At 45.5% G+C, this 12,036-nt stretch overlaps 1 protein-coding gene across 1 annotated transcript; it reads right to left on the bottom strand.

Annotated features, from left to right (window-relative positions):
* Nucleotides 1-1,908: 1,908 nt before the first annotated feature.
* On the bottom strand, nucleotides 1,909-10,345 carry LOC142576682 (uncharacterized). The gene is made up of 2 exons (XM_075686913.1): nucleotides 9,796-10,345; nucleotides 1,909-1,995 (listed from the first exon to the last, which is right to left on the bottom strand). Exon 1 carries the CDS (start codon nucleotides 10,243-10,245, stop codon nucleotides 9,919-9,921), a length of 327 nt encoding a protein of 108 aa, XP_075543028.1. The 5' UTR covers nucleotides 10,246-10,345; the 3' UTR covers nucleotides 1,909-1,995; nucleotides 9,796-9,918.
* Between the last annotated feature and the right edge of the window lie 1,691 nt (nucleotides 10,346-12,036).

Genomic DNA, 12,036 nt, shown 5'->3' with positions numbered 1-12,036 from the left:
TTGAAAAGAGGGTAAAAAGTCGCCTGGTTCACTATCTAGAAATAAACAAGAAATTAGACCCTTATCAATGTGGTTTCAGAGAAGGCAGATCGACGACAGATCAGCTTGTGCGCATGGAAATGTACATCAGGGATGCCTTTGTCCACAAACAGCTTGTATTATGAGTATTTCTTGACATGGAGAAGGCGTATGATACTACGTGGCGCTTCGGGATTCTTCGGGATCTTTCTGCAATGGGCGTTCGCGGCAACTTGCTGAGAATAATTGAAAGCTATCTCTCTGACAGGACATTTCGTGTTAGAGTTGGCAACGTGCAATCTCGACCATTCATACAGGATACAGGTGTACCGCAGGGTGGAGTACTGAGCTGTACGTTATTTATTGGTAAAATGAATTCCCTCCACACCATATTACCTCGCACACTCTTCTACTCCGTCTATGGTGACGATGTACAGATAGGGTTCAGGTCATGCAATCTTAGCATTTGCGAGAGGCAGCTACAGCTTGGCTTGAATAGATTCTCAAAGTGGGCGGATGAGAATGGCTTTCGCTTGGACCCCCAAAAAAGCGCATGTGTCCTGTTCTCAAACAAGAGAGGTGTAATACCAGAACCAGATATTAACTTTAAGGGAGAAAGGCTAACTGTCAGCCTTGAACACAAATTCTTAGGTGTTATCCTGGACACAAAACTCAACTTCATTTCCCACTTAAAATATCTTAAAGAAAAGTGCCTGAAGACCATGAGCCTCCTCAAACTGCTTTCTCGAACAACCTGAGGCAGTGACAGGAAGTGTCTGCTTAGCTTATATAAGAGTCTCGTACAATCACGCCTCGACTACGGAGCCGTGGTGTACCACTCCGCAACTGAGAGTGCGCTAAAGATTCTAGACCCAGTTCACAACCTCGGTATACAACTGGCAACAGGCGCCTTTAGAACGAGCCCTGTTGAAAGCCTGTACGTCGAGTCCAATGAATGTTCCATACATCTACGCAGGATATTCATAAGTTTTTCATACTACACTAAGGCAAAATCAGACATCGAACATCCATGCCATTCCAACGTTAGCGACCTGTCCGCTGCCACACTTTACCGTAACCGCCCACTTAGAAGTCCTTTGAGCCTGCGCTTGGAAGCAATGGCAGAAGAAACAGATATCCATATCCCAGAAAATATTCTAATGCTTCCCACTCGCCTTCCACCGCCTTGGGAATGCCAGACCATGGAGTGCGATATCTCTTTTGTCGAAATAACGAAACATGCACCTGAGGCACACATACGATCACACTTCCTCGAACTCCAAGCGAAGTACTGCTGTGCCGAGTTTTATACAGATGCTTCCAAATCATCTGCTGGTGTTGCGTATGCAGCACTAGGACCATTTTTTTCCACCTCCGGTACTCTAAATACCAACACAAGTATTTTCACGGCTGAAGCGTACGCGATACTCTCAGCTGTAAAACACATCAGACAAAGAAATCTCAATAAGACCATCATCCTCACAGATTCATTAAGCGTAATAAGGGCCCTAATGAGTTTTCGGAAACATACGAACCCTGTTTTTAATGAACTATACACACAACTATGCTTACCCTTAATGTACAACCACAATATCGTCCTATGTTGGGTACCTGGCCATAGGGGCATAAAAGGTAACGTAGCTGCTGACGAAAGTGCAGCGTCAGTCGCCTTTAATGAAACAGATGTGAATAAACCCCTACGAGCAACAGAACTTGGGCCCTTCTTACGCCATAGACTGAGGAAGTAGTGGCAGGATCAATGGGATAAAGCAGTAGGGAAAAAGCTACACGTTATCGAACCCAAATTAGGCAACTGGATATCTGAAAGAACAGCAAGGCATAAGAAAGTGCTTCTTTGTAGATGAAGAATAGGACATACTTACGGCACTCACTCCTACCTTTTGACAGGAAGCGAACCTCCGACATGTACCAAATGTGGCAACAGGCTTACAGTTATTCATGTCCTTATCCAATGCGCTGAAATAGAGGCAGAAGGAAAAAAGTAATTTCCCTCCGCTTATCTCCAACATATACCGTTACATCCAGAATTCTTTCTCAGCAATGATCCCCTTTTTACTTTTCAATCAGTATTAAACTTTTTATTTGAAACTGACACCCTAAATGTCATTTCGTCAGGCTACTTGCAGCACGGCCTCCACCTGGAGGTCGTAGCTGCAATGAAAACACTTTATAGAGCACGTGCCTCCCAGCCCTTGCCTTCAAGGCCCTGCTGAGGCACTAGTGCTACAGATACTACATATTTTACTGATCATCCCTCATCCCGAGAAACATCTATTGTCATCGCAGAAACGATCAATCACTGTCATTTTTATACTTGTATTTTACGCACTTCAGAACGATTAAATTTTAGGCCCTTTTACAGCCACATTGCACCATATGTATATTTTGCATTTTTTAGCGAATATTTTTAGGCCACTATGCAGCCGTGTACCATATATTCCTTACAAATAACACTCACATATCATTGAGAAGCACGGATCATCGACTAGGCGCTCTTTGGCCATATCTGGCCCTTCCGCCAATAAACTCTACAAATCAATCAAATCAGTGAAGCTAACATTGTCCTGCGTCTGGCAAGTGCCATGTCATACACGATCCTAATGTACTACTTTATTTGCGCTCAGACGTGCGTCGACGGGAGCTTGTTGGTATGACATAAAAATGGCGTGTTGTGCTGCAAAGGGGACACGTTGCACACGAAAACGAAAGCGACAAATTAACACGCAAGATCCGTGTTTCGCTTTCCATTTCTGACAGATAACCGGCATGCACAAGTGACAGAATTCACTTTCGAGACAAAATTCGTTTTTCGTAGTGGGCTCAGAACCACATAACGAGAGGACACCTAAGGGATGGTCATGTAACCACTAAGTTATGGCCATGCAATTATACACCTAAGACCACGATCAGGGAGTGCGCGATACTTTTTTTGTACTGTTTTCTTTCTTTTTTTGTATCACAAAGATTGCAGAATGACCGACACATTGAAAATAAGATCGCTAAAGCACTGCACTCACGTCTTACGGCGACCGCTTCATTTGGTTAGAACGACGCACAATACATTTTTCTGATGCGCTTCAAACTCAGTGAGCATTAATCTTTAATGATCATTACTACCGCAAAGTGCAACGATCCCATATCGCGCTGTTAGAAATGATTTTAGGCTCAAGAATAAGTCACGGACAACAGGTTAACAGACAGACAGGTGCATACTCGCAACTGATTTTTATTTTTTCCTGTGCTTCACTTACCCTATGTCATGCGAACAGTAACATATAACAGGCATGCGAACCGGAACATACGAGCTTAGTTCACATGAGATAAAAACAAACCTGATAATATCCTATCAGCCAGGAAACTAAAGTCATTCTCGTGACGAGACAATGACGAAACGCTGATACACTGGTCACCAAACTTTATGATATACATCGCCTGTGCTAGTTCCCCTGCCACTATGTCCTTACTTTTCCATAGTATGCATGTGTTTTCCAGCAAAGGTTCCGGTATAAAGTTTTTTAGCTCTTTTGGAGTTTTATCTTGGGGCAATGGTAATTTCTTTTGAAGATGAGCTGTTTGTGCAGAGGAATGGTATATGCATACGGTCATGTAGGGCACCTGTGTTATGGAACATTTTTCTTGCGAACATTGACCACCACTTGGAAACCGGTTTGTTAAAGGACAAGATCTTGCAGATCATTAGATATGTAGATGACTTCTTAATTGTTTTGAACAAACAACAGGATTGTGCCAACACAAAGTGGGTTAAGGACGTATTAGACACTCTTAAAGTGCTTGGACAAGGGCTCAAGTTAACCCACGAGCTACCTACTTTGGACACGCTGCAATTTTTAGACCTTCATATCACCCTTCATGAAAACCATGTTTGTTGAATGTACAACTCCCATGCACAGAAACAGTTCTTGCCGTTTCATTCAGCCCATTTAAAAACAATCAAACGATCTATTGTCATAACTAGCTTACAGTTGGCTCTAACTAGGTCATGCCCCCCTCCTCCCCGATATTCGGGAAGGCTTTAATTTGCAAGGGTCTAGGCTTGGCCCGGCGAGCTTCCCTGCTTCTTTGTTACTTTCGGTGACCGAAGATTTCTTGGAGATATTTCATCATTATCGTCATTAGCCAATGTTATGTGCACTGCCGTGCGAAGGCCTCTCCCTGCGATCTCCAAGTACTCCTCTCCTACGCCAACTGATTCCAGTTTCCGACAGCTTTCACTTTCTTAATTTCATCTCCCCCTAGTCTTCTGCCATCCTTGACTGCGCTTCCCTTCTCTCGGCACCCATTCTGTAAGCCTAATGGTCCACCGGTTATCTAACCTACGCATTACATGACCTGCCCAGCTCCACTTCTTTCGCTTAAAGTCGATTAGAATGTCGGCTATCCCTGTTTGCTCTCTGACCCACACCACTCTCTTCCTCTCTCTTAACGTTATGCCTAGCAATCTTCGTTCCATTGCTCTTTGCGCAGTCGTTGTTCTCGAGCTTCTTTGTCAGTCTCCAAGTTTCCTACCCATATGTCAGCACCGGCAGAATGCATTAATTGTACAGCGTTCTTTTTAATGATAATGGTAAGCTTTCAGTCAAGATCTCACAATGTCTGCCGATCGCGCTCCAACCCATTTTTATTCTTCTGTAAATTTCGTTCTCATGATCAGGGTCCCCTGTGAGTAATTGACCTAGGTAAACGTACTCCTTCACACGCTCTAGAGGCTGACTGACGACCCTGAACTCTTGTTTCGTTGCCCGGCTTTTGATTCATTTTGATTCATCTTTGTCTTCTGCATATTAATATTCAACCACACTCTTATACTCTATCTGTTAAGGTCCTCAAGCATTTGTTGTAACTCGTTCCTAGTTTTGCTGAACATGTGCTCATGTGCAAATCGAAGGTGGCTGCGATATTCGCCGCTGATTTCGTCGCGAGCCTCTCAATGCTTCGGAAACAACCGAAAAGAAACGGAAAACGAGTCCTGTTGTAATTCCGTATATACACATAGTTACTCATTCGTTAAAGAATGTTGCTTCTAGGTACGATGTACCGGTAGTGTTTTCGTCTCCTCGGAAACATTCTTGCATTCGTGCGCGCCTGTCTTTAAAAAAAAAAACCAAAGGCCAAGTGTGTAAAGAACCACGTAAACTGTTTTTTGAAGAAACGTTCCGCTGGCGTCGTGTATAAGGTTTATTTAGGCTGCAGCTCAGATCATGAACAGCAGGTTGCTATTATCCCTCCAGAGAAAAGTGTATAACAGCTGTGTCTTGCCAGTACTCACCTACGGGACAGAAACCTGGAGGCTTACGAAAAGGGTTCTGTTTAAATTGAAGACGACGCAAAGCGCTATGGAAAGAAGAATGGTGGGTGTAACGTTAAGGGATAAGAAGAGAGCAGATTGGGTGAGGGAACAAACGCGAGTTAATGATATCTTAGTTGAAATCAAGAAAAAGAAATGGGCATGGGCAGGGCATGTAATGAGAAGGGAAGATAATCGATGGTCATTAAGAGTTACGGACTGGATTCTAAGAGAAGGGAAGCGTAGCAGGGAGCGGCAGAAAGTTAGGTGGGCGGATGAGATTAAGAAGTTCGCAGGGACAAATGGCCGCAAACAGCAAATGACCGGGGTAATTGGAGAAGTATGAGAGATGCCTTTGCCCTGCAGTGAGCGTAGCCAGGCTGATGATGATGATGACGAGACTGCAGCACGGTATACATCAGCCAAACCGGGCGTTGTAGAAATTATCGCCTGCGAGAGCATGCTCTCTCAATCCAGAATGGGACAGGCTCGCATTTGGCGAATCACTGCAAAGTGTACACATGTGAACCTTTGCTGAAAAACATACATACTACGGAAAAGTAAGAATACTGTGATACGGGAACTAGCAGATACGATTTATATAAGAAAGTTTGGTGACTAGTGTATCAGCGTTCCAGGGTTGTCTCTTCACGGGAATGAGTTTAGTTTCCTGGCGGATAAGATACGATTAGGTTTGATTTTTGTCTCATATGAATTCACCTGTGTATGTGTTCCTGTTCTGATGCCTGAGGGTATATAAGTAAAGCACACAGAAAAATAAAAATAATGTGCTAGTGTGCGCCTGTCCGTGTTTGTTATTGTGTTGTCCGTCTCTAATTTTTTTGCGCCTAAAACCATTTCTAAAAGGCATGTACCAACTAGCCCGACAGCAGACATTACTAAACCCTGTTAGGAATGGCCGTACGGGGTGGCAACGTGCCCCCGCTGCACGTGTTCCAATCCCACCAGACGGGGCGCCCTTCAGAGAACTGCGGATGACCGGCAGCCACGTGGCGCGCGGTCAGCTCAGGAATGTGGTACCAAGCCGCGCCACCCGGGACAAAGCAGAGTTCTACGAAGCCCTCTGACGTCGGCTGCGGCCCTTTTCACCTGTGTGTATGTGCGGCACGTGTATGTGAGTCATCATCCTCCTCCAAAAGGGTCATCTACGGTGACGTCGAACCGTGACGTCGAACGATGATTGAACGAACGTTTCCGTCCACTGGGAATCCGCCCACTGGGACTCAAGGGGGGACCTAGGGCTTATAAGCAGCGGTTGTCGGGGCTTATAAGCAGCGGTTGTCGGCTGCTAGAGTGGGCTCGTCGTCGGGAGCTGAGTGCTCGTTGTCATGCTAGAAATATACTAGTGAGCTGTGTGCTCGTAAGCTGTTTGCTGTATGTTAGTCTTGCGGGCTCCATATGGGAGTCGCGCTAGACTGCCGATGTATCTTGCTTAAAATGTAAATCCTGCAAATAAATCCTGCTCGCCTAGTCCTGTTGCCCCAAGGTCCTTCCTACAGCTACGACCGCTCCAAATCTTACAACCCATATCGCACTCTCTACAAATGCAGTCACCCATCTTATGACTGCGCAAAGACTACAATGAAAGGCCAGATGCCTCTGTGCATGGTCGAAAATTGACTGCGCTACAACCAACGAAATTTGCCGTCTTCAGGGATGTGCACACGGCACGAGACGACGCGATGCGCTATCCACAGTGCGTACTTTGTATAATTCAAGGGCCCATACACGCAAGAGATTCGCATCTACATTCATGCCCTCCGAGATGCGCATCCCGCGGTGGCCGCGTCACTCAATCTCAGAGGCCTTGCCACACACTGCATGGTTTTGCCAAGCGGCGACTCTGCTCGATGCTGCGGTGAATAAAAATTTTGAGAGGTGTTGTAGGGCGGCTTAACTCAGCTGCGCTCAGGGAACGAAGGCGCCCGCCCGACAGGCTTTCGTGCCACTGCTTTGCTACGCCGCTGTGTAAAGAAAATCATGGTTGTAACGGCAATGAAAATCGAGTAAGAAAAGCTAGTAACACCTTGATACGTTAGGAATGGGTATACCTCCTAAAAAAAAAAAAAAAAACTCAGATCTTCTTTTCTTAATCAATTTTCAACAATGCGTTTCAATTTGTGTTATTGCGCGCTATGGTGATCATTATGTTCTGTGAAACTTATGAGCAATAATTACAATGTGGCCGTCATCTTATTTAATCACGCCCATTTTGCTTTGCAATTTTTGTATCAATGCGACCTTCGTTATGCATTGCTAATATCTGCCGGGTCACGTCAAACTCTACATAACTAAAGAGCGCACAACAGTAGACACGGCACGAAAGAAAAGGGCAGACACTGGACAAGCTCTGTTGTCGTTTGTTTATTCCACAACGTCGTCACAGCAAGAACGGTGACGAGTCCACTGGAAAGAAGGGTCGGATGGAAGTTATGGATTATATGCACAACATCTCACCCAAATTCAACTTGGCACAACGTTGCCGTGGTACGTGCTTTTTTTTTTTTTTTTGCTCCCAATAAGCTCACCCGTGTTTGCCTTCGTGTAACTGCAGCCGGTAATAAAAACCAAAGTTACCATAATAAAAAAAAAAGAAGGCATTTCAACTTCTGTGAAACTCTCGCGGAGCGGTACGCGACATATCATTCTCCCGTGGGTATTCGTGAAACCGGAAGGTGCGCACACATGACCGATTCCGAGAGCACGCCTGGAACACAAGGCTGAACGCACGCGTTTGGCGGAGCACGTGAGCCTCCGTGTTTTGCGAAGCAAATATTCTTCACAAAAGCCGCAAAAAGCAAGCCAAGAAGGATTTCACATAAGAAGATGGGAGAGGGTCAGTGAGCCTTCAATTTCTTTGCTCACAAAATAAATCAGGTGCCTTCAGGCGTATATCAAACAGGGAAATCATTTTTATTTGCGTCAATTAACGCACCTGCGCTTGCGCGTATCATATATATATAATGACGGCACTGTGAATAAATGGTACAATAGCTCTTGATCCATGTGTACTCTTTCTTTCGTGTGAAACTACCCTATAGAATCTTTTTCTCTATGTTTGCATTGCTTTTTCGTATGGAAAGCCCCTCCCCTCCCCCCCCCCCGAAGCAAAATGATTTAAATAACTGAACTAAAGGAAAGCGCACTTGGATGAACATCACGCATTGTGCTCATTGGCGAGGCGTGCTGCCCTCGTCGACTGATAATAACTGCCCTCATTTGTACCCTCCGATTTATTGATTTTTTTTTTGTGTGTGTGAAGAACAAACCAAAAATGCTAGGAACAGCCGAAATTAAATTCGCCAGGCTGCACACAGGTACTGGTGCCTAGTAAAACGCATCTCTGTTTCGCAGCCATTGCTTGCATCTGTAAAGCTAGGAAGCAATTTAAAGATGGACAAGGAAGCCTACAGGAAGAAAGAGCGCGAACGACTACATGCAAGTTTGCTATACTGTAATAAGGGATAAAGCGCATAAAGGGGTGTGCGCAAATTCAAACCTTTCGAATAGCGAATGAAATATCGTTCGATGTGGTTATATCGAATAGCACTATTCACAGACCCGAGTATATTTCGAAAATTTTTTCGGATGCTTCAAACATTCAACTGTTCACAATTGAAATTGAACATAAAGCAAAAACGCCATACTTTTCATCGCCGCTAGATAATATACCGCTGCATCATTCGGAACTCCAATAGCCCCACGGGCTGGGTCTATCTTTCAATTTTAGTGCCACATAAATGTGTCGTGGCGCTTTGTTGCCGAGCTCACACTACAAAAATATTTGAGTTGAATTCTGTGGTTTTACGTGTCAGAACCACGGTTTGATTATGTGGCACGCCGTAGTGGGGGACTCCCGGTTAATGTTGACCAACAAGGGAATAGCCTAACGCGCCTCCAATGCACGGGACACGGCCATCTACGCATTTCAGCCCCATCGAAATGCGGGCGCCGGGATTTAATCCGGCAATCTCGCGCTTAGCAGCGCAACACCATCGCCGCTGAGCAACCGCGGAGGGGCCGAAAGCATTTGCATTAAGGGCCGTCAGAGATGCCCAGTTTTCGAGAAGTGAAAACAAAGGCTTCCACCTAAACATTCCGGAATTACACGGTGTTAATCACCTTTCGGTGGAACCTGCACTTTCCTGTGGAAAGTACTATTAATTAGTAAGCTAGCATTGCTCAAAGAAGCGTTTAGACTCGAACATAGACCCCGGGTGCCTTTCTCCTCCGAGTCGGCGGCTAGGCGCATAAAGACATTTCCTGCACGCAATCGTGGCCTTCCGTGATAATTGTGAAAGAACGTTTGTTCAATCTCGCACACTGAGCACGGTTGCGCAACTGCTGGCCAATGAATCACTGACACCCGTTGTCCAATTACAACGAGAAACAGGACATCTGTCAACCATGCAAGGAATGTCCACACCAACCTCGGGATCGCTGAATCGATTATCGTCATAGTTTTTCACATACACGTCGAAACAGCGCTCTCACGGCGCACACTGCGGCATCCTCGGTGTCGCGCCGTCCTCGGGCCTTTTCTGGTGCTCCGCTCAGGCGTCGCAGTAGCGCGGCGGCGACGGCGGCGCGCCGGGCATGGCGCCCGACAGCACGGGGTCCGCGTCGCACAGTCGGGGAGGCTGGGGCCGCAGCAGGGCGACGGGCGGGGCGGCGGCGCGCAGGAAGGCGCTCTCGCGCCGCCTCATCCACAGCCGGATGGCCAGGTGGCAGAAGCCCAGCGACAGGGCGCACCCCAGCAACAGCCCGATGATGGGCAGCGCCACGCTGACCTCCTCGTCGCGGCACTCGGCGGCCGGGCAGTCGGCCCGCGCCAGCCGCCACGGCCAGGCGGCGGCTAGCGCGGCGGCGGCGGCGGCCATTGCGGCCCATCGATTGCTGCGCCGCAGCCCGGTGGCGTTCTTCCTCTGCCGAGCTCCACTGGTTACGGAGGTGTGGGAAGCGTATTCGGTTATGGGAATATCATATAGGCATCAGTGGCGTAGCCAGAAATTTCGTTCGGGGGGCCTCACATTGCAGCTCGGCCTCCTCCTTAAGGGGAAGCTCGGGTGCTCCTATCTAAATACATGTAAGAGGATAATTCGTTTTTCTCGGCAACCACAGCACCAAATTTGACCAACTTTGTTGCATTTATAAAAAAAAACTTAAATTCTAGTGACTGTTGGTTTTGAATTTTTCATTTAGGTTGTCAATTCTTGAATAAAAGATGGTAAAAATCGCCAATATTCAGTAAACGAAACTATCAATTTTAAAACTCTGTAACTCAACAATGAAAAATGATATCACAATTATGTTAATTGCATATAATAGTGCATCTACAGCGGAAGAAATTGATATGTTACACATGAATGACAAGAAATTTCGTGTTATGGAAATATGGCTTTTGCAGAACCCTTGCACGTAAGATACAAATTGACGCAGCAAATTTGTCCGCATTGACTGTTGTAGTAGATGGTGTTTACAGAAGCGCGATATGTGTTCTTGATGCAGAGCTATTAGTTTGTAAACGTCGTGTTTCCATTATTTTCGAACTTTCGAATTTTTCAAAATATTTTAAACAAAATTCAGGCCCTAAATCGAAATTCCGCTTTCAACAGACAATAGAATTAAATTTTCTCTCTCAAATGCAACAAATTTTATTAAATGCGATCCAGAGGTTATCTCAGAAAAGCGTTTCTGCGTTTTAAATGTATTTAATAGGCCACGTCGGAGTTGGGCCCGAGCTAAAGCTTCCTCTTAAACAATTTGTCGAGGGATCAAATATATATATAACTGCATTGCCATTGCCAAAGGTGCTGCAAACGAATTGTTGAACTCTACTCACTGTCAAAACAAGTAAAATGTATTTTTTTTTTTCATAAAGGAATATACCCGTATGTGACAAAAATTGTGCCCAAAATAACTGATATCAATGCTTCCATGTTTTCGTCTATTTAATAAGTAAAGAAAATATCACACGAACTTTAGAACTATATCAGTTCGAAACCAGCTAAGCAGTGCATGCCGCGGATGCGAAAAATGTAAAGGCCATGAAATGAACGAGTTGAGGACAAATACGTTAATGAAACTTTGTCATTGAAGAACCTTGTTTACATTCTTGTACACTTGCAACGGCCAGTGCAATGTCGCAGAAGCAGCTGTCACCAGTCGTGTATCGTGAGTAATTGCACCGAAATTATAGTCGCAACAGAGAGCACGTATAAAAAGGAGTTCTGCATAATATACGAGGGCGAGTCAAATGAAAGTGAACCAATGCGAATATATGACAAATGGGGTACTGTATTTAAAAGTAGTCTCCATGAGCACGTGGATATTTGTCCCATTGACTAACGAGTCGCGCGAATCTCGTCTCATAAATCTTCTTGGGTTGCTGCTTCAGAAAGTCTGCAACCTACTCTTCCACGTCATCGTCCGACACAAATCTGGTTCCCTTGAGCTGTTTCTTCAGGTAACCCAAAGTCGCAAGGCGACAAGTCTGAGGTGTATGGCGGATGTTGCAGCGCTTCCCACTTTGCCAGTTTTGTAATAACCACATCAGCGACACGGGGACGGGCATTATCGTGGAACAAGATGACGCCGTTCATCAATTTTCCACGTCGTTTGTTCTTGACTACGACACGCAGCCGATCCGACGTTTTACAATATCGAAAACA

This window comes from Dermacentor variabilis, chromosome 3 (genome assembly GCF_050947875.1).
Source record: "Dermacentor variabilis isolate Ectoservices chromosome 3, ASM5094787v1, whole genome shotgun sequence".
NCBI lineage: Eukaryota > Metazoa > Arthropoda > Arachnida > Ixodida > Ixodidae > Dermacentor > Dermacentor variabilis.
The sequence above is the reverse complement of the archived record's forward strand: the minus strand, read 5'-3'. Positions and strand labels throughout refer to the sequence as shown.